Here is a 23,914-nt window from a genome sequence, read left to right on the forward strand (position 1 = left end):
GTAGGCGTGGTGTTGACATGGCGTGAGTGTTTGTACAGCCGGAGCTGTTTATTTGCCTCTGTTGTACCCGAGTATCTGTCTACCCGTGTTTTACCCCGAGTACCTGTGTGCCTGTTTTACCCCGATTGCCTGTCTACCCGTGTTTTACCCCGATTGCCTGTCTACCCGTGTTTTACCCCGAGTACATGTCTACCGTGATGTGAACACAGTTATGGCCTTGTGTAACTGCTCTTCGGGTGATCCGTTGCCACTATTCCAGTAACCGTTTTCTAACCGCCACTCAGGAAAATCCTCTTCTATACGTGTTTAAGTATTTGTGTTACTTTGATAATGTTGAAAGTATAACATACATGACTTCAGGCACGTTCACTCGCTCACCCTGAAACTTAACATGTTAGACTGACATGATTTCTGTTGTTAAATTTCTTTACTTGTGTGTTGTGTGATGCAGTGTTGTAATGAACCCATTACTGATTCTTGTCGGTGTTGCAGGTACGTGTGTTGCAGCCAGAGGTTGCATACCAACTGCTGAATTCACGCTCAGACATGTTTTGGATCCACCCGTAAAGCAAGTAGGTAGTGTCAGTATAATTGAAAATAGTATAAAATACCGACAGGTTGTCGATTAAGGCATATGTGCAACAGTTGGGTATCTTTGTTGATGAAACGTTTCGCCTACACAGTAGGCTTTTTCAGTCAAATACAAAGGTAGTATTAGTAATGAAATAAAGATATTAATTCATCAACCTTAATGAAAAAAGTATTTGAGGTGGTCAGTCCCTCAGTCTGGAGAAGAGTGCAGCTCCATGGTCTGAACCAGCCCACTCAGCTGAACTCTTCTCCAGCCTGACTGACCACCTCAGGCACTTATCTACGGATTATCTTGCCGCCTCCCACTCTTAACGCTGAATTAGTTTCCGTCTCCAGTATAGACAGTGTACCAGTTGATCCACCATCTAAAGAAAGGTAAGAATCGTCTCAAAAGGGTTGGAGACAGGGGGTAAAGGAAGTTTTGAGTGCCAGGAGCTTGAACATACACCAGGCTTGTGTATGAGCAAGCTTGGAAATAAGTGTTTTTGGTGACCTGGTGTGCTGTTGGAGTGTAGGTAAGGTAATATTAAGAGTTATGGGGACCGGTTAGCAGGACCTGAGTCCTGGAGGTAGAAAGTACAGTGCCTGCACACTAAAGGGGGAGATGATACTTCAATTTTAAAGGGTCATCTGAACTATGATATGAGCACACTTCTGGCAGGAAAGCGATTAAATGAATGACTGTGAATGTGTCTTTCGTTCTAAAGTGAGAGATTGGAGGAAGTGTAAACTAGATCCCGTGAATCCTACTACTAGCAGATATCACAGATATTGCCGGATCTGGTGTAGAAATCTTAGGATGTGCTAGATCAAGTGAGTTGCGGTGGCTATGTGGGCCAGCGCCGCCAACAGCAAAAGTCTGATTGAACAGGTAATCAACAGAGAAGGTTGGTCTCGGGCCTGCCTGCGAGGGTAGAAAATGAAAAAAAAAAACTCCAATCATAGGTTTATCACAGTATGTTACACCCAGATCCCTTCTTTCCTGACCTCAAGTGTGCGCCCACGACACTTGTTCCGTCTAGTGAAAAATATTAAAAAAAAAAAATCGTGTAATTAGCTAGGAAATCAGCCATAACCTTTACGTGTACTCTCATCACTGGGGTCAGTAATAACAGCTAAACGTTGCTCCAGTTCGTTACCCTAGTAGGAATTGTATTTATGTTGGTAGAAATACCAACAAAATGTTAGGTAAAAAGGACTCAAGAGCAACTAATGTGACATTTTGTGGCAATGTTTCGCTTTCCAGGAGCTTGACAAAGCTCCTGGAAAGCTCAGCCTTTCCGCTGAAGACTGTCTTCTGTTTCTGTAATATAAATAATTATTTTCTCGGAGAAAACGTACTGAACAGATAATTACTTTTGGGAGAGGGTCAACAAAAATGGTTCATTGCAGTGACTTTTAATTGAAACTTAGTTTGATATGTTTATTACATCACTGTTTTTGGAACAGTCTTAAATTACGGTATTGTTAAGTCTAGTGTTGGTGTACTTGTGGTCTTTTACAACTCCGAATATACAAGTGTACAAGCGCTGGTAGTAAATGAGGACGGTACGTAGATCACAGCAGAGGCAACAGAGCAATTGCAAGGGGCAGCTGCAGTCCGCGCGCCTCCCTCCCTCAGAGAGTAACACCACACGTCTAGAACTGACGTCTAGAATACAAGATCTTCTGCCTTTAATTACTGAACTGAAGAAAATAATATTTTTTGTGGTTTTTGTGACTTGAAGACTTTGTAGTATAAAAGAACTTCGGCTGGCATGTTCCTTCATTATAGTTGTTGTAACTAATTCTGAAAGTTGCCAAAATCTCTGCTTTATCGTTTTGATTTCTCTGCCATGTTTCATATAAATCCAGACAGTACATATACAAAGATTACATTAATCTATATCCCAAGAACACCCTCCATGTAGACTCCAGGTAAATAACCAAGACAGTTGGAGAAATTTAGATATAAACGTGCACACTGAAGACCTGATTTAGCAAAAGTTAGTGGAACAAATCCCAGGTAGTCGCCGAGGCAAAAACTTTGGGTAACTTTAAATATAGGTGGGACGCGTATATGGGTAGTTGTGGTTAAGTGAGAGGTAGACATGCCCAGTGTGGGCCAGTAGGCCTACTGCCGTGTTCCTTCATTATGATGTTCGTATAGCTTGTAAAGCACAATGGTAGGACGAGGATCAGTGCCAGGGTAACAAAATAATTCTGTATTTGAACTTGTAATATTTTCCAATTTTGCTCATTGCCTCTTCAGAATTTGTTGAAGTTAAAAGTACAAGAACTGTAATATTATGACATAACAAATATTGATATATGGGTATATTTAAGTTAAAATGACAAGTTAACAAATACCAAAATGTAACTAAGTTAACAATATCAAGTTAGCAAAACAAATTGTGTGAAACATCATCCAGTTTCAAGAACTCTGGTCAAGGACTTGCATATGCTTGGGAAAAGTAAATTACTGTATAGGTACCTTCCATTACGTAATTTGTATGGTTCCTTAATTTGTATAATATATTTTGTACTTGCCTTTTGAAAGATTTTAGTAATTTTACATAAAATAGTTGGTATTAAATTTCATTTGTTAAAATTGGACAACTTTTCCTCCAAAAGTATTAAATTTGGTTTGGAAAGTTTGTCAGTCAAATCGTGAAAAAAAAATGTATCGTATATTAACAGGTAATGTATTTGTCTTGGTAAGATTTGGTTAGTTCGGTTATCTCTACTTGATAAATGAATATTTAGTAATTTAACTAGTATGATAGTTGCTACTGTATGGAATGAGGGAAATTCTGTAACAGTACTGGGCAAAATCAGATCATTCAGTCGAGTGAAAGTTCATTGTACGAGAGGATGTCAGATCTCCCGTTCAAGGATCACAACAGTGTTGCTGTCACTACTATAAGTAAAATGATATATTGGATAAGTAGAATGGTCAGAACAAGAGATGCTGAGCCAGTGATGATAATCTACAAGTCACTTGTCTCCAGGCTATTCTAACGGCCTTTGTCACAGGTGATTGCTGAGCTGGAAAACGTACAGAACCTACACTTAATCAACCATCTGAACTTCTGGGAACACTTGAATTGTGTGTATGTGTATTATATTTATACACCTATACACAAATGAATGTGTTATATTTATACATATACACAAATGTGTGTGAGAGAGAATCCCTCTTCCAACCATACTATAAAGGATCATAAGCAACACTCCAATCAGGAAATTCTTTGACCTGGAAAGATTGACGAGAGGCAGCCACAATCTACGGTTATCATGTAGACACTACTGTTTTAAAACAGTCTGGTCTATGGACATGGTTATTCAGGATATATGATCTTGATCTCTAATATTTTCAGGTTAGAGCTAGTCCACAGGCAGGGTTGCTCAGAATATAGCATCTTAGGCTCTACAGCAGGTGTGAGCCAGGGTGGTGGTCCCTCCACTGTTTTTACTTCGGGTGTATCAGCTTAAACTTAAGACTGCTCAACTCTGCCAAACTTTACGCCGGCTTTGAAGTAGTGAGTGATACATTTAAGTTTATGAAGATGAACTAGGACGCTTGGGTGAGGCCTGGCCCTCTGTGCACTCAGTGGCACAAGTACTGCTGCACTCTGGCATTCACATGTACTGGTGCACTCACCAGCACTCCGATACAGTGGCACTCTAGCACACTCACAGGTTGGTACAGGAGCAAAGATTGTCCATTTAAACATAAATTAGCGAGTATAAATTGCTTAGAGAGAGCAAGCACGCGCGCGCGCGCGCACACACACACACACACACACACACACACACACACACACACACACACACACACACACACACACACACACACACACACACACACACACACACACACACACACACATGGTTATTCAGGATAGATTGAGGTGCTGAAGACAGATGAATCACAGGGATGTTAGGAAGTATTTCTTCAGCCACAGAGTAGTCAGTAAGTGGAATAGTTTGGGAAGCGATGTAGTGGAGGCAGGATCCATACATAGCTTTAAGCAGAGGTATGATAAAGCTCACGGCTCAGGGAGAGTGACCTAGTGGCGATCAGTGAAGAGGCGGGGCCAGGAGCTCGGACTCGACCCCCGCAACCTCAACTAGGTGAGTACATACACATTCACCGGTACTTTGGCAGACTGTGCATAGAATTCTGCGGTAAAGTAGTGACGGTTGTCTACAGAGGGACGGTTTTTTTATTGTCATTTGCAGAGGGACTCTTCTGTCATTTAATAGCGAGATAGTTCACAGTTCGTACGATGACTACAACTGAGGCTTGCTGGTGATGTTGGGGTTGTCTGGGTTATAGACTTTAGAGACACTGAGGGTAAGAATTTGAGGTGCTGTAGAGGTGTGAGGGAAGAGAAGAGAAGGCTAGAGGTGTGGAAGGAGCAGGGAGTAAGGGATGGGCAGGGCAGCGTGTGAGGGGGGAGGAGTGAAGGTGGGCTTGGAGAGGGAGATGGAAATGCTCCTGGGTGGTGACTGTGAGAAATAGGAATAAAGATGGGCGTTATATTTTCATCAGTTGTGCTCCAGCCTCCATCACAGCAGCCAGAGAGTCGTCATTCATCTGGGTTCAGGGCGGGACGAGAGGGGGAGGGAGGGAGGGAGATGATGGCAGTCGGAACCGACACCATTTATATCTGGAACGTCCGGTGGATTGTCCTGTGATAGCGGTGGAGTGAGCCATTATTGGTGGTGGTGGTGGTGGTGCTGCTGCTGCGTCCATCCGGGTAGTGCCGGGAAGTGGAGCCGCTGTACTGGATTTTGTTGGTTTCAAGCAAAATTCGTAGTTGTCACACGGATAACCGGATCTTATCTACACCAAGCCATGACACAGGATGTGCATGTCTCTGAATATTTTTCTTATTGTTGGATTGTAAGATCCCTTAACAAATGATTGGTATTCAGTAAAGTATGTCTTGATGATTATTCTGTGGAATAGTCTTCCGGATCACGCGAGCGAGAGGGATGATTGTGATGATGTATATTATCATGGTCAGATACGAGAGAGGAATGACCCAGTGGCGTGCAGTGCCAGCTCTAGTGAACAGTGTTTAGTATTGGCAACAAATGTAGTGATGTTAGGCGTAATGGACGTAGATCAAGGTGACACTTACGAATGTGGCAATCATCGGAAATGTTCATTGTCCAATAACATATTCTGTGCTGCCACTGGAAAATAATGGTTAACGAAATAGTTACTTAAGTGCTACTACGATGTAGTAGAGAACAAAATGCTGACAAAAAGGAAAGCTGGAAAAGTGGGTAGATGGGTATTTAATTTCTTAAGATATAAAACCCAAAGATGAATAGTAAACAAAGTGAAATCAAAAGATGTCTTATTGGAAAACTGTTCCCTAAGGCACAGTACTTGTCCCAGTACTCTCATAATTATATCCGATATAGAAATAGAAATCATAACTCTTGTTATCCTTTTGCTAACGACATTAGAATTTATGAGAGCGATATCCACTGAGGACACGGCAAACCTCCAAGCTGATACAAACCAAGTATTCCAGTGGGCCACTGAAAACATTGTGATGTTCATTGTCACAGCAGATTAGAATAACTTCACCAGGTGTTGATAATGTTAGCAGATGTCACACGAAGGATTACAACAGTGTTATCACAGCCGCGAGGAAAATGATAACCTTGAACCTTTACAGCAAGGGACGCCAAGCCAATAATGGTTTCTATGCAAGCCACCCATTCTCTCTAGTCTGGGATATTGCCCCATTCAAGACAGGCGAAATTGCAGAACTGGAGAATATAGAGAACCTTGGCTGCTCACATAAGCTTAGTCAGCACCTAAATTAATTGGAATACTTATTCTTCGTGAGCGAGAAAATTTCATTATAATTTACACCTGTAAAATTCTAGAAAAATAAGTCCCAAATCTGCACATCGATACCCTCCCTCCCCTCCTCCTCTTGGAAAGGGGCGACGGATACGGTACAAAATTCATTCAGTGAATAACAGGGGCGCTGTGAATGTACTGGGATAATGACCAAAAGGCTATTGGCCATCTTCAAGAGGAAACGTAAGTTCGTCATATCCTGTCCAGCCAGACGGTGATGCATACGTTAATCTGTGTGCGGCTAACACCAGTAGCCTGGTCGATCAGGCCAGCAACCAAGATGACGACCCCCCCCGAAACCGTCTAAAGGTAAGGCATAACCTTAGTGTATGAGTGTGTGTGTGTGTGTATGAGTGTGTGTGCGTGTGTGTGTGTGTGTGTGTGTGTGTGTGTGTGTGTGTGTGTGTGTGTGTGTGTGTGTGTGTGTGTGTGTGTGTGTGTGTGTGTGTGTGAGAGAGAGAGAGAGAGAGACTCAGCAATCAACATTTGCACCAATAACTCACTACAGTTGTGACCGGGTGTAGAAGTGTGAATTGCTCATTACTCTAAAATTTGTTCATGATTGCAGCCATGTATAAACGTAAGTAACCATTCTTACAGTATTCATTACCTTTGTAACTTGTGAGTTCATTACCTTGTACCTAGTTCAGCCATCAAAACTTTGGAGCCCGGTCCCTGGACCCATTGTGTACCTCTGTAATCTGTAAATACCTTTGTAACTTGTCATGATTGTGACTAGACCTACCTGGAGTTCATTACCTTTGTAAATTGTGAGTTCATTACCTTTGTAAATTGTGAATTCATTACCTCTGTAACTTGCTCAGCTATCAAAACTTTGAGGCCCAGTCCCTGGACCCATTATGTACCTCTGTAATCTTTTGACTACCGCCCACAGGATGGGTATGGGGTGCATAATAAACATATTAAACTAACTAAGTACATTTACAGCCACCTTGGTGGTAGAAGCGAGGAGTTGCAAAAGGATATCAAACCGTATGTAACCACACAAATGTTTTGCTATTGCTGTGCTGCGACGTTAACTGATTTTCTGGAGAACAGACTATTTCTTGACTGGTGGTGGAGGTGGGGACATTGATGGAGCATCTACAATCTTCCGTTATTCTGCAGGTGTGTGGGCTCCCAGATCTAGCCTGGCAGACGGTGCCACATTTTGCATGAAAATCATTTTAACTAAGCATTCCTGGTTAGCTTGTAAAGAAAGGCGATGTTCGTACATAACTTCAGAATAAGTTGTTGCTGACTAGTATGGAGAACATCCCATAAAATACAAGTTTTGTCTAAATTAGTCTTTTGAAAAAAAATCAGTAATAATATTTTAGGGAATACTAAATCTTCTTAGACAGGAGTATAGTTGCTGATGCAACATGTCTGGCACTGCCTCTGGGAGATGATTATTTGAGACTGGCATTGATGTTATATTATTCTACCATGAATAAACTGATTTTAAAATCAGTACTCGTATGTCAAGAGGAATGTGTTCGTGCAGTGTGACAAGTCATTGCATCAGAAGGTAAATCAGTGTCAAAATATATACATTTGTCTAGTGAGATCCTGTTATCTTGTCTTGAAATGCAATATCATATTCAGAGACGAGAAGTAAACTTTGATTTAGAATATAAATTTTGAGTTTGCATTGAACCTACTAAACGGTGAGAGATTTCATGATGTCCTGTCTAATTTGACTGAATTCTCATTTAGGATATTTGATGAGTTTTTCCTGTATCCCCGCCTTGATCACCTAGGCCTTTGTTACCTGTTTAAAGTTTGGCTTACACCTGGCAAGCCAGCTGCTGCTCCGTCTCTGTTGAGGAGAGAGGGAGAGCGCTTCATAGTGTGAGGCTTCCTGCGATGTTTAATCTTTGTATGTTAGCTGTTCTTCTAATTATGGCCTTGATATGCTCGCGGTCAGAGAAGTTGGCTCCTCTCCGTGTCCTCCTTGGGCAATGCCTGATGTCCTCCTTTTGTAAGCAGTGGATGAAAACCTCCCTTGAGTGAAGAACCCCAGTGATGCCTTTGGCTGGTTTCTTGGAAGATGGTCTTATCCATGTTTCAAGGTAAAATGGTTTTACTGATGGATCATAGAGGAAGGGTGGTTTTGGCTTTGCAGTAGTCGCCGGGAAGGACTCGTATTGGGCAGTTATCAAACGAGTCCTTTGTACTCAATGTGGAGCTCCTCGCAAACCAGATATCTGGCTTAGTTGGATCTTTGGGCCCGGTATGCTTTTGTCGACCTTGTGGTCCATGTTTGGCACAAGGACGCGGGGCTGTCTTGGTGCCCGGGCAATACTGGTGCTCTGAATAATGAACAGGAAGATGCCATGGCATTGGCTGCTACAGTAAGCTAACTCTGTAGCAGACTTGTGCCTGGGAAATTTATGGATCACATACACAGATACGTCCATGGGAAGCGGCGGACCTGGTGGGCCCTACAGACGAGAAGCAAGCTATACTGTTTTCAGCAAGACGTTGGTGTTTAGACACATTCTTTAATAAGAAATTTTTACTTTAAGATGACTGCCAGTTGAGGATCGAGCACGCACATATCTTTCATTGTCCCATTTCAAAGTTCTTCCTTCCTCTCCCTTTCTCCCTCCTCTGTGTACCTTGTGGCATGTAACTGACACTTGAACACATTTTAATTATTGGCTAACGACCTAAGCTGACATCATAGTTTTTATAATATCGGGGGTGCCTGGGAAGTTTTAAGAATGTTTATACATTAGCAACGTCATGGGATTTGAACCTGATGCTGGTAATTTTTAATGTGCTGTGTTTTATTCATGCTAGTAGCGTTTTTGCTAATTTTATCTTGGATATGCCCAAGATCGTTGAATAATTACTTGTCAGAGCTCTTCTAATTTCAAAGCCACCTGCGTACTTGTACATATATTTTGACGGGGGTATATGATGTGTGCCCAGGGCGTACACACTTTAATCCTGCCCTGCCTACGAGCCACGGTTGATAGTGCGTTATCAGAGACCTGATTTCAGGCCGAGCTGTACTGGTTGTAAAGCACCAAACTCTACAGATCAGTATATCAGCGTATGCTACACTGCAGAGCAGATCACATACATGCTCGGAGAACAACCAGCGAAGAGGCAGGGTAGACTAGTGCTGGCCTTGCAAGGAGGGAAGGGAGTGTCAAACTTCTTTAATTACTTTTTCAACTTATCAGCCTCTGGGGTCTACAGGAAACACAGGTGGAGTTTCCTACTGCCAGGCTTAATCTATCACCTCTCCACTACGCTGGGTAACAACTCTAGTAAGAGAGTTTGACCTTTAAGCATAATTGGGTTCGTTAGAAGTGTGCGGTTAACATATTCTGTAATGTACTGTGGCAACAGAGGTAATAATGTTTGTCACATTTTATCACAGAATAGGTCTTGTACATAGCGTAATAAAGGACTAATGAAATGTCAGCTTAACATAAGATTTTCTTCTGATATTTAACCCAGAAGGTTAGCCACCCAGGATAAAATAGTCAGTGAGTCATCGAGAACTGTGTTTTATTTCCATTAGGGTTTACCTACCTGGAGGTAGGTTGGGTCCTTTAATCTGCTTCCCCAGGATGCGACCCAGAACAGTCGACCGACAACGATGTAAGGAAACGTGCGCAACATTTCACCCATGCCGAGTAGTAGTCCCCGGTTCCTCATTGAGAGAGCTACCGTGTTATACTGTGTGTTAAGAAGCTACAGTATCCTCGAGGAGCAGCGTTTAGAGCTTGGGAGGATGATGCTTCTTGCTTAGAGTGGGAAGAGAGAGAATAAATAACAAGCATCCTAGACTAAATAACAAGTGTCCTAGACTAAATATCAAGCATCGTTTCTCGGCTTACAGGATATATTTTCCATTTCGTGAAAATTTGGACTGTGGCTTCGTTTGGCTGACCTCTTGTTGAAGTAGTGGATCACTTTGTTGACTGTGAAGTGATTTGAAAATGAAACTAATTTTTAAATGTTTTTTATAAATTTTAATTTTGGCTGGCCGCCTGAGGTCTTTGATATGGAATGATTTATGGATATATATATATATATATATATATATATATATATATATATATATATATATATATATATATATATATATATATTATTTATTATAATAACGCATTTTGTACTAAATATTTGTTATCGTACTAGTAATGGAGACAGGCCAGTATATTATTGGCAATGTTGGCAATACCTTGAGAATTGGCGTTACCACTTGATACACCAGTGTTTATGAGTAGTCAAGTGGAACTAGACCTGCAGTGTTGTTAAAATAATACTCGCCCTCCCATCTGTCACTCACGGCCTTCTAGCCCTGACAACACCCACCACCCGTCCTACCTACCAAACCCACCCAATCCTTGCTGCCGCCCACCCTCGGCTCGCCTACCTGCTGTCCTTGGTACATGAGTGAGTGTAGGAGTCTGCTTCAGTGTCCCAGCCTTTCACCACATTGTCATTCTCGTACTACTGTTTACCACTTCTGCACTGTTATCTTCCTCCCCTACACTGCTGTCTTCCTTCCCTACATTGCTGTCTTCCTCCCCTACACTGCTGTCTTCCTCCCCTACACTGCTGTGTGTCTTCCTTCCCTACACTGTTGTCTGCCTCCCCTACACTGCTGTGTGTCTGCCTCCCCTACACTGCTGTGTGTCTGCCTCCCCTACACTGCTGTGTGTCTGCCTCCCCTACACTGCTGTGTCTTCCTCCCCTACACTGCTGTGTGTCATCCTCCCCTACACTGCTGTGTGTCATCCTCCCCTACACTGCTGTGTGTCATCCTCCCCTACACTGCTGTGTGTCTGCCTCCCCTACACTGCTGTGTGTCTGCCTCCCCTACACTGCTCCCCTACACTGCTGTGTGTCTGCCTCCCCTACACTGCTGTGTCTGCCTCCCCTACACTGCTGTCTGCCTCCCCTACACTGCTGTGTCCTTTTCCTTCCATACACTGTTGTCTGCCTGCCCTACACTGTTGTCTGCCTCCCCTACACTGCTGTGTGTCTGCCTCCCCTACACTGTTGTGTGTCTGCCTCCCCTACACTGCTGTGTGTCTGCCTCCCCTACACTGCTGTGTGTCTGCCTCCCCTACACTGCTGTGTGTGTCTGCCTCCCCTACACTGCCGTGTCTGCCTCCCCTACCCTGCTGTCTGCCTCCCCTACACTGCTGTGTGTCTGCCTCCCCTACACTGCTGTGTGTCTGCCTCCCCTACACTGCTGTGTGTCTGCCTCCCCTACACTGCTGTGTGTCTGCCTACACTGCTGTGTGTCTGCCTCCCCTACACTGCTGTGTCTGCCTCCCCTACACTGCTGTCTGCCTCCCCTACACTGCTGTGTCCTTTTCCTTCCCTACACTGTTGTCTGCCTCCCCTACACTGCTGTGTCTGCCTCCCCTACACTGCTGTGTGTCTGCCTCCCCTACACTGTTGTGTGTCTGCCTCCCCTACACTGCTGTGTGTCTGCCTCCCCTACACTGCTGTGTGTCTGCCTCCCCTACACTGCTGTGTGTGTGCCTCCCCTACACTGCTGTGTCTGCCTCCCCTACACTGCTGTCTGCCTCCCCTACACTGCTGTGTCCTTTTCCTTCCCTACTCTGTTGTCTGCCTCCCCTACACTGCTGTGTCTTTTCCTCCCCTACACTGCTGTGTCTTTTCCTCCCCTACACTGCTGTGTGTCTGCCTCCCCTACACTGCTGTGTGTCTGCCTCCCCTACACTGCTGTGTGTCTGCCTCCCCTACACTGCTGTGTGTCTGCCTCCCCTACACTGCTGTGTGTCTGCCTCCCCTACACTGCTGTGTGTCTGCCTCCCCTACACTGCTGTGTGTCTGCCTCCCCTACACTGCTGTGTGTCTGCCTCCCCTACACTGCTGTGTGTCTGCCTCCCCTACACTGCTGTGTGTCTGCCTCCCCTACACTGCTGTGTGTCTGCCTCCCCTACACTGCTGTGTCTTCCTCCCCTACACTGCTGTGTCTTCCTCCCCTACACTGCTGTGTCTTCCTCCCCTACACTGCTGTGTCTTCCTCCCCTACACTGCTGTGTCTTCCTCCCCTACACTGCTGTGTCTTCCTCCCCTACACTGCTGTGTCTTCCTCCCCTACACTGCTGTGTCTTCCTCCCCTACACTGCTGTGTCTTCCTCCCCTGCACTGCTGTGTCTTCCTCCCCTACACTGCTGTGTCTTCCTCCCCTACACTGCTGTGTCTTCCTCCCCTACACTGCTGTGTCTTCCTCCCCTACACTGCTGTGTCTTCCTCCCCTACACTGCTGTGTCTTCCTCCCCTACGCTGCTGTCTTCCTCCCCTACGCTGCTGTCTTCCCTACGCTGCTGTCTTCCCTACACTGCTGTCTTCCTCCCCTACACTGCTGTCTTCCTCCCCTACATTGTTGTCTGCCTCCCCTACACTGCTATCTGCCTCCCCTACACTGCTGTCTCCCTCCCCTACACTGCTGTCTCCCTCCCCTACACTGCTGTCTGCCTCCCCTACACTGCTGTCTGCCTCCCCTACACTGCTGTCTGCCTCCCCTACACTGCTGTCTGCCTCCCCTACACTGCTGTCTGCCTCCCCTACACTGCACGTATCGCTTGAAAATATTGACCGTCGTGGTGCAATCTCCTAATTGTGATTGGAGGAGTCGATTCACGGCTCCTGGTCCTGCTTTTCCACTCGCTGTTGCTGGGTTCTCTCTTGGCTGCGTGAGTCATATCATACCTATTCTTCAAACTATGTATGGATCCTGCCTCTACCACTTCGGTGTCTAGGTCTTTCCACTTCCTGACCACTCCAAGGCTAAAGAAGTAATTGATAACATTCCTACATGGGCGTGACCATAGGGTAGGTGTGACCCAGTGACCATGGCGTGGGCGTGACTTGGTGTGGGCGTGACGGATCATAACGTGGGCGTAGGTGTGACAGTGTCCTTATGGAAGGTGTTGGGTTGGCCCTTGCTCAGCAGTGTTGGGTCATACTAGCAGGGTTTTGATCCTCTGCTTAACTCGTGGGGTGTGTGTGTGTACTCACCTAATTGTACTCACCTAATTGTGGTTGCAGGGGTCGAGTCTTAGCTCCTGGCCCCGCCTCTTCACCGGTTGCTACTGGGCCCTCTCTCTCCCCGCTCCATGAGCTTTATCAAACCTCGTCTTAAAACTGTGTATGGTTCCTGCCTCCACTACGTCATTTTCTAGGCTATTCCACTGCCTTACAACTCTATGACTGAAGAAATACTTCCTAATTTCTCTGACTCATTTGTGTCTTCAACTTCCAGTTGTGACCTCTTGTTTCTGTGTCCCCTCCCTGGAACATCCTGTCTTTGTCCACCTTGTCTATTCCACGCAGTATTTTATATGTCGTTATCATGTCTCCCCTGACCCTCCTGTCCTCCAGTGTCGTCAGGCCGATTTCACTTAATCTTTCTTCATAGGACATTCCCCTTAGCTCTGGAACTAACCTTGTGGCAAACCTTTGTATTTTCTCTAGTTTCTTGACGTGCTTTATCAAGTGCGGGTTCCAAACAGGTGCTGCATACTCCAGTATGGGCCTGACATACACGGTGTACAGTGTCTTGAACGATTCCTTACTTAGGTATCGGAATGCTGTTCTCAGGTTTGCCAGGCGCCCATATGCTGCAGCAGTTATCTGATTGATGTGTGCGGAGACATGCTCGGTGTTATACTCACCTCAAGATCTTGCTCTTGAGTGAGGTTTGCAGTCTTTGGCCACCCCTATACTCTGTCTGTGGTCTTCTGTGCCCTTCCCCTATCTTCATGACTTTGCATTTGGCAGGATTAAATTCGAGAAGCCATTTGCTGGACCAGGTGTCCAGTCTGTCCAGGTCTCTTTGAAGTCCTGCCTGGTCCTCATCAGATTTAATTCTCCTCATTAACTTCACATCATCTGCAAACAGAGACACTTCTGAGTCTAACCCTTCCATCATGTCGTTCACATATACCAAAAATAGCACTGGTCCTAGGACCGATCCCTGTGGGACCCCGCTCGTCACAGGTGCCCACTGTGATACATCATTACGTACCATGACTCGTTGTTGCCTCCCTGTCAGGTATTCTCTGATCCATTGCAGTGCCCTTCCTGTTATATGCGCCTGATGCTCTAGCTTCTGCACTAATCTCTTGTGAGGAACTGTGTCAAATGCCTTCTTGCAGTCCAAGAAGATGCAATCAACCCACCCCTCTCTCTCGTGTCTTACTTCTGTTATTTTATCATAAAACTCCAGAAGGTTTGTGACACAGGATTTGCCTTCCGTGAATCCGTGCTGGTTGGCATTTATACTCTTGTTCAGTTCCAGGTGCTCCACCACTCTCCTCCTGATAATCTTCTCCATAATTTTGCATACTATACACGTCAATGACACAGGTCTATAGTTTAGTGCCTCTTTTCTGTCTCCTTTTTTAAAAATGGGAACTACATTTGCCGTCTTCCATACCTCAGGTAGTTGCCCAGTTTCCAGGGACGTGTTGAAGATTGTGGTAAGTGGCACGCACAACATATCTGCTCCCTCTCTAAGGACCCACTTGGAGATGTTGTCCGGTCCCATTGCCTTTGAGGTATCGATGTCCCTTAGCAGTTTCTTCACCTCCTCCTCATCTGTATGTATGTCGTCCAACACTTGTTGGTGTATTCCTTGCTGGTGTCCCCATCTGGTCTGTCCCCCCAGAGTCCTTCCTGTCTCTACTGTAAATACTTCCTTAAATCTCGTGTTGAGCTCCTCACATACCTCTTGATCGTTTCTTGTGAGTTCTCCACCTTCTTTCCTCAGCCTTATCACCTGGTCCTTGACTGTTGTCTTCCTGCTAATGTGGCTATACAGCAGTTTCGAGTCAGATTTGACTTTCGATGCTATGTCGTTTTCATACTGTCGCTGGGCCTCCCTCCTTATCTGTGCATACTCGTTTCTGGCTCTTCTACTAATCTCCTTGTTTTCCTGGGTCCTATGCCTCCTGTACCTTTTCCATTCTCTGTTGCACTTAGTTTTTGCCTCCCTACACCTTCGGGTAAACCAAGGACTCGTTTTGGTCTTCCTATTATTTCTGTTTCCCTTGGGAACAAAACTTTCCTCTGCCTCCATGCACTTTGTTGCCACATATTCCATCATCTCGTTTACTGATTTTCCTACCATTTCTCTGTCCCACTGAACCTCCTGCAGGAAGTTTCTCATACCTGTGTAGTCCCCCCTTTTATAGTTTGGCCTGTCCCCTTCAGTTCCTGTTACCTTCTCCACTTGTAACTCTACTATATAATCAAAACTCAGAACCACGTGATCGCTAGCTCCAAGGGGCCTCTCATAAGTGATGTCTTCAATGTCTGAACTGCTCAGGGTGAACACAAGATCCAGTCTTGCTGGCTCATCCTCCCCTCTCTCTCTGGTTGTGTCCCTGACATGTTGATGCATGAGGTTTTCAAGTACCACATCCATCATCTTGGCTCTCCATGTTTCGGGACCCCCATGTGGCTCCAGGTTTTCCCAGTCGATCTCCCTGTGGTTGAAATCGCCCATTACCAGTAACTTTGCTCTGCTCGAGTGAGCTCTTCTTGCCACCTCAGCCAGTGTGTCCACCATCACCCTGTTGTTTTCTTCGTACTCCTCTCTTGGCCTCCTGCAGTTCTGTGGTGGGTTATACATCACTATACTCTGTCTGCGGTCTTCTTTGTCCCCTCCCCAAATCATCGGTGTTTTATGAGCAGTGCAACCCCTCCTCCCCCTCTACTCCTATCTTTCCTCAGGATCTGATATGTGATTGTGTCTGTTATTGTCTCAGCGAGTTTTGTTTCTGTGACTGCTATGATGTCTGGGGATTTTTCACTGATTCTTTCGTTCCACTCCTCATGCTTATTCATTATTCCATCCGCGTTTGTGTACCAAACTTTGTTTCTTTTCTATCATTGTGGTCATGCAAGAATATTGGGGTTGGGGGAGTGAGAGCCTTGGTGGGGGCCTATATGGGGCTATGGTGTTGGTGGGGTTTGTGATGATGGGGGTGGGGTCAGAATGCCCATAAGGGACAGCTGTTGGGGTGAGGTTTTTGATATGGGGGTTGGTGGCAGAGGGAACAGTGAGTGGGTTGTAGTGCATTGGGAATGTCGCAGTTGGAGTCTTTTGGTGGGAGATTCTGTGTGTGTACCCTCTCTTTCAGTGTAGTCCTTTCTTCTTGTGTTCTGTCGCGGTCGAGGTATACTCTCTGGTACCCCTGTTTGTTCCTCAGTCTTGCTTTCTCTTGCAGAATCCTGGTTCGAACTGATTCTTCCTTGAAAGTTACTCTGACAGGCCGTATCCTTCCACTGTGAAAATTTGTCACCTGTGTGTGTGTGTGTGTGTGTGTGTGTGTGTGTGTGTGGGGTGTGTGCCTGTGTTTGGCGTGTGCATGTATGGCGTGTGCATGTTTGGCGTGTGCATGTATGGCGTGTGGGTATTTAACCATATATTTTGTTTTATATTATCATATTCTGTGAGGGTCTCGCGCGCTCGCACGCTTGTATCCATGTAACCCCTTTTTTTTGTAATTTCTTCTGAGTAAATGAATGATTGTTTAGTGACTTTAGGTGCTTGTCCAGCTCCATCTTGAAGACAGCCGGGGCTTTGGTAATCACCCCCTTATGTATGCTGGGAGGCAGCTGAACAGTCTTGGGACCCTAACACTTGTGTTGTCTCTTAGCATACACTTGGTTATACTTCACGAATACAAACATTTTTGTCCTTAAGAGAGCCAGACTCGCCCATCAAGTTAGTTGGTTGTACTTGCTCTCTTTCACTCTCTCTATCCTCGTCTTTCTCTTTCCATTTGTTTTCTCTCGTATTTTCTTCCTCTATTATTTAAGGTATACTTTCCCCTTCGCCTCTAGTGTCTCCAAGCTTTTCTTTTTCTTTTTAACCTGTGTCTAGGTTTTATTATATTTTCTAAGTTCATTCGTGTTACTTTTATTTAGCTCCATCTAGGAGGAGAAGGACGAAACAGGAACACTAAGTGTGAGAGGTATAGATAAATGAACCGAGATTACTCTATCTCAAGATAAGCGACCTAATGTTAAGAGAGGTGTGTACATGGGTACGTGATGACAGGTGAGTGTACTGGTTCGTGTGTGTGTGTGTGTGGGGGGGGTTGTTTACTCTTGGCCTCATCTTTTATTAAACAAGAACTTCTTGACTGCGAGAGGTAGGTTTGTCTCGTTTTTAACGGAAGATAGAGCCTCCACTGTTTACTATAAATGACGACCTCTAAGAGTACTTCAAATAAGTGTGTTAATAATGGTGTTAGTACTGGTTACCAGTCTGACCCCGGCACTGCTGCAGCACTGTGTACCCTCATTGGGTTTGTATTAAAATGTATCTTATATAGTGTTTTTCCCCACACACTCTTGGCCTTTTCGCTGTTAGTCGTGGGCTATATAATTTTGTCTAATTTATGTTGACACTAGCAGTCTCATACTGCAAGGCTGGCCTCAAGTGACTGTTCTGCCTCCTATGGAGTTACCGCCGGGTTGCACATCTTGTTGCGCTTGTGTTAGTCAGGAAAGCTTGACTTCCACACGGGCTATTCTTAAACAAGTCTTCTCCTGAAATAATTTCTCCTGATGAGTATATCTTGTGTATTTTTACGTAAATTTGGTGTAAGAGATGCAGGTTAGTTTACTCTTAAATTTGTGTTTACGGAGAGTCTTTGCTCCTGGACCCGCCTCGTGATCTATGTTGGTATTTTGAATCCTATCATACCCACTCTTAACACTATTTAGAACTAGTTTCCTCCACTCCACACGCTGTTCATTGCACTTCCCTGCTCGCCTAAGACAAAGGGTACCTACACATTTAGAACTCGTGACATTCATCCACTTACATCGGTAAGATTATAGCATTTACTTTTTCCTGGCATAAATGGTGGGTATATTGCCCCCTTTTCAGTAAATTAAATATTACTTTGGACCTGTGAGTGCAAACACATTATGGATGCGGTTTGTTTAAAGCAGACAATGGACTTAAAATTTTCCTCAAGTCAAAGCAATTGTCTTGTGACAGTAATTAATAATATACAAATGTTAAGATATCAACAAACTGGTAAAGTTTGCAGCAAATCATCCCTTTTTTTAATATATACATCGTATGTTATGATGCAAGTCATTTTTTACGGTGTGAACTGGTGAGTCAGAGGAAGACCTTGATCAAATAATCAGCAGCTACTCTTGAGTGGTGGTTGTAATAACACTGAGACCAGTGTCAGCAGAAATTTTCCTTGATAGATAGAATTCCTCCGACGAATAAAATTTCATCTTGTTAATTAGTCTCTCCTTTCCCATCTCTATCCTCGCCTTCCCAGTTTTTTTCTTCTCGCTCTTCCTTCAATCAATTTAAATGTTATTGTCTTAGCTTCGTATTTTTCATAACTTGGTTGTGTGGTTCTTTACTGCCAGTTTCTTGAAGCAGTTAATGGTGATGGAAGGTAGGTTTAATGCTTGACATTGTAGTAGGCTGTGAGGGTGTGGAATACAGAGCGAGGCAGTGGGGAACATTAACGTGTTTGATGCCCTAATACTAACTGCGTATCCGAAGGTAACCTGTGGATGGTTCTGGGAATCGCCCCCATTCCCATGGACCTTCGTGGAAAGTTCTCAGACTAGGTCTTCATTTGACAGCTTGATCAATAGTGCTCTTGGTAACTACGTGCAAGAAGTACCAACAGCCTGACTTTTCAGGCAGTCAACAGAGAACTATATTACCGCGTCGCTGGGATGATCATCCTCTTAACTATCTTCAAGAAATCTGCATGTAATGTACCTCTGGCCGCATTGAAGGATACGGGCGACCCCGTTGTGTTGATGGTATACCTTAGTCAGGCTTCTCTGGGAAGTACCTGATCATCCAGGCTATTGCCTTTTGTAGCCTGTAAGTCGCAATTGACATGAGATTAGTGAAGCAGTTGCTGCTGAAACTGGTATCTCTAGTGAAATAGGAATTATTAGTTACTTCAGTGTTGTTAGTTTGAAGCAAGTCTGCTCATTCATTTTACCCTCACTCGTGTATATATTTATTTTGTATTATTCTCTCTCATTATTACTCTTAAGTATTCCCTTGCGTCCTGTGCTTATTTTCTTATCAAATTGAAAGCGCTGAGCATGTGTTATATACCTGGAGAGGGTTTCTGGGGTCAGCGCCACTGCGGCCCGGTCTGAGACCAGGCCTCGTGGTGGATCAGGGTCTGATAAACCAGGTTGTTACTGTTGGCCACACGCAAACTGAGGTACGAACCACAGCCCGGCTGGTCAGGTACTAACTTTAGGTGCCTGTCCAGCACCTTCTTGAAGACAGCCACAGGACTATTGGTAATCCCCCCTTGCGTATGCTGGGAGGCAATTGAACAGTTTTGGGCCCCTGACACTTAGTGTTGTCTGTGTACAAGGGCGCCTTGGCTTTGCATTGGAGGGAATATTGCATCTCCTGGTGAGTCTTTTGCTTTTATAGGGAGTGATTTTCGTGTGCAAGTTTGGTACTTCTTCTACTAGGATTTTCCAAGTGTATATTGGGAGAGAGTTAAACGTAGAGGCCATACAGCGCGCGTGGGAAATGGGAGGTAATGAGGATTGATTCAAGGAAAGGAAGGATAACTCTTATTCCTTCGATCAAAAGCTCTAAACCAGCATTAAGGTAACTTCATTGAAAAAATACACTGATTAATGTTAGTTTTGATGACTTCTGAAGGACTTTTAATAACAAGAGTCGATATGTTCCTTGTTACGTTGACTTTGACAATTTTCGTAAGGTGATGCCAAGCTTGACTTTTTCCAGAACTATCAGCTATGGGTGAAAATGGCGAGAGATTACAATACCTTGTATGGGAGCCCTTAATACCGCGTTATTACAAATTTGTGAGCCTCAGTACGACTCTGCGATGTGTTTGTTATAACTTTAACATCCACTTTGATATCAGTTGTTGGTGAATCAGGAACGTGACTTTAGTAATGACGTTGTGAAAGACTACAAAACAGAACCCAGGCATGAAGCAACGACCTGAGAGCAACTAACGTAAGACACAGTAAAACAACCTTGACGTAACCTGGCAAGCCTGCCATGACGAAACTCCATTGTTATTGACCCTCACCGTGACGGAACCTTACCATGATAGATTCCTGAGGCAACAGGGGACATTAATCTGACGGAAGCCTGTCGATTACTAACCCTGACAGTTACTAACGGTGGTGGTTACTGACCCAGGTAGTTATTAACCCTGGTGGTGTACCTGGCAGTGAAGCATTATGGATGCATGAGGGATTACTAGTGAAGGTGTTTAGTCGTAGACCTTGAAGTTCAACAGTAAACGTGGAGGGGGAGACGACGAAGAGAGGCAGGTTAGGAAGGGCCGCACTAGCGGTAATGCCTAGGAAGAATTGAGGATAAGGAAAATTGAGTACATGGCTGGTGTACTCAACATACAGCGCATCTAGTTACCGCTCTAGTTTCAATGATATGTACACAGATACCTTTAATCCAACACTGGAAATACATCCAGAAGGTTTTGAAGTTTCCTACACACAGGATATAACATTCCAATAGAACTGAACTTTTCTAACACTTTTTTTCAGCACCCAGGAGTGTGTAGGAGAAATAGGGTTGAGGCCTAGGGAAAGCACAGGGCGTCACACACACTGTGGATGTGTACATTTATTTACTCTGTCCTTTCCTCAACCAGTTCTTTCCTTTTCCCCCTCTTCGTTCCTCTCCCTATGCATAATTCTTTTGTCTTTCATTTTGTTTTGTTACCGTTTTGCTTCCCTGGAGTGAAGGACGGATATAGATATGTGGCAAGACTAGCTTCATTAACCAATTGATTCTTCACAGCAGTTGAGCTATTGTTGCATCCTGTATAATCAAGTCTACTCCATAGTTATGCACTCGCATTCACAATTATACAATTATCCAACAAATGTAAAATGAATCCCGAGTGAACGTCAAAGTTTCCCGACCATGGAGAGTTTTGTCAGAAGCTGACATACTTAAGTACACACGAGTTAACGTGTATACCGAATTTTGGGTTGGTTCATTGTAGCAATTTTACTCAGTCACGGAGTGCATTAATTTTATTTACTGTGGAATTTGTCAAGCCTCGTGCAACGTTACTCAAAGCTTTAAGTAATCCAAAAATATATCAATAATTGTAATAGATTGGTTATTAATAGGGTATAAAAATCAATCTCAGTTTTAATCTTTTATAAATATGCCTGGCAAATGAAATTACACCACGAATATGTTGTAACTCAAACAGGTACTAGACGAAACATGTCACATAAAAAATGAGGTGACTCACTTCACAAGGGAAAACTTAGCAAATGTTTCAGGAGAATTTCTGAAGTCTTTATTTGCAACGTGTGAAGATGGTAAACAAGTAACATAGGTGGGCATGGTCTCCCTCTTTACTTTCTAGGTAATACTCTGTAAACACTTTATTCCTTGCTATATGTCTGGGTTTAATGTGTGTAGTAAGTATTGCTACGTTGAAAAGGTGCGACTACTCCGCTACTTTACATCTAAGAGGATGTAACGTAGCTGAGGCGATGGTGGTGATAATGACTACGACGACTACGGCTTGTGAGGTTGCTCCAGCGACAGTGGCACCGGCTGTAAAGACGATGACGGTGAAGGAACTTTAGGTAAGTAGTTGTAGTGAAGAGTTTCTGGAGCGTGCGGTGAGAGGTGTGGCGGCAGCACCCTGATTGTTGGTGTCATTACAACTGCAGGGAAGATGACAGGTGTGTTAATAATAGCGCCTCTCGTGTAACCATTCCCTGCCACTCGCCTGTTATTCGCCATTGTTAACTATCGCCGATTCTACGCTTGTTGCTGTTCGTCGTGTAGTTAGAGCACCTCTCATGGCGACGCTACTCGCCAAGTCAGTTCCCAAGTTTAAAATTTATGTACTGCACGTCCGTCATGAGGTTGCAATTCCACTTGGTAGCTACCTTTTACAATACCTTGTTTTATTAAAGTTGTTTGTGTGTGTAACATAGATATGTCGTGCCGAATAGGTAAAACTGGTCAATTAGCAAGAACTAGTTTAAAATTAAATTCTTTCTAAAAAAATTCTCTTGTACGTTTAAAGATATATTTTTTCTCATTTAATGTAAAAATTAATAATTTTGTACCAAAAGAACCGTAGGAATCTTACCTAAACTTATTATAACAAGCGCAATTAAATTTAGCCTAACACAACTGTATATATTTTAGATAAGTTGACAATAATTTAATAAACAAACACAATGAAATATAATTCTTTAGTTACGTTCAGAATGATTTTTGCGAAATTATTGCATACGCAAATTTTCGCTTTCCCTTTTCGACAAGATCTTTGCTATTTAAGCCAAAATCTCTTGTCGATTCCTCTCAGTATTTTATATGTCGTTGTCATATCCCTCCTATCTCCTGTCTTCCAGTGTCAAGTCGATTTCCCTTAACCTCTCCTCGTAGGACATACCCCTTAGCTCCAGGACTAGTCTTGTTGCAAACCTTTGCACTTTCTCTAGTTTCCTTAAATGATTGGCTAGGTGAGGGTTCTAAACTGGCGCTGCATACTCCAATATGGGCCTAACGTACAGTGTACAGGGTCCTGAATGACTCCTTATTAAGATGTCGGAACGCTGTTCTTAGGTTTGCCAGGCGCCCGTATGCTGTATCAGTGATTTGGTTGATGTGCGCTTCAGGAGATGTGCCTGGTGTTATACTCACCCCAAGATCCTTTTCTTTGAGTGAGGTTTGTAGGCTGTGGCCCCCTAGACTGTACTCCGTCTGTGATCTTTTTTGCCCTTCCCCAATCTTCATGACTTTGCACTTGGTACGGTTGAACTCCAGGAGCCAGATATATATATCACTGTCCTACAGTGGGCGGGGCTTCACTGTCCTACAGTGGACGGGGCTTCACTGTCCTACAGTGGACGGGGCTTCACTGTCCTACAGTGGGCGGGGCTTCACTGTCCTACATATATATATATATATATATATATATATATATTATACATATATATATATAAATTTGCTGCACTTGCTGTGTAGAAGACAATTACCTGGGGATGTCGAATAATGTTTTATAGTTCCCTTGAGAGGTCGTTAATGTGGATGTTTATATGGTGAGGTTGAAGTATTGAGGTCAAGGCTGCGTGAGCTTTCTAGTAATACAAGGCCCCCTACAGTGGGCGGGGCTTCACTGTCCTACAGTGGGCGGGGCTTCACTGTCCTACAGTGGGCGGGGCTTCACTGTCCTACAGTGGACGGGGCTTCACTGTCCTACAGTGGGCGGGGCTTCACTGTCCTACAGTGGGCGGGGCTTCACTGTCCTACAGTGGGCGGGGCTTCACTGTCCTACAGTGGGCGGGGCTTCACTGTCCTACAGTGGGCGGGGCTTCACTGTCCTACAGTGGGCGGGGCTTCACTGTCCTACAGTGGGCGGGGCTTCA

The 23,914-nt window shown here is 44.3% G+C and overlaps 1 protein-coding gene across 11 annotated transcripts in view; it reads left to right on the top strand.

The window, feature by feature from the left end:
* The window catches only part of Oatp30B (Organic anion transporting polypeptide 30B), a 389,857-nt gene that overhangs the window by 219,436 nt on the left and 146,507 nt on the right, over positions 1-23,914 (top strand). For 4 of the 11 annotated variants that reach the window (XM_070084713.1, XM_070084711.1, XM_070084714.1 and 1 more), the window contains one exon: positions 493-572. The exons of 6 other annotated variants lie outside the window; for them this stretch is intronic. Coding sequence is in view for 1 of the 5 variants with exons in the window: in XM_070084711.1 (XP_069940812.1) it covers positions 493-572 (80 nt within the window). In the remaining 4 variants the exon portion in view is untranslated. Of the gene's footprint in view, positions 1-492; positions 573-6,640; positions 6,773-23,914 lie in introns of those variants that run through there. One more of the 11 variants, XM_070084720.1, reaches the window with a different exon arrangement.

The sequence above is a fragment of the Cherax quadricarinatus genome, chromosome 13 (assembly GCF_038502225.1).
Source record: "Cherax quadricarinatus isolate ZL_2023a chromosome 13, ASM3850222v1, whole genome shotgun sequence".
NCBI classification, from domain to species: Eukaryota; Metazoa; Arthropoda; class Malacostraca; order Decapoda; family Parastacidae; genus Cherax; species Cherax quadricarinatus.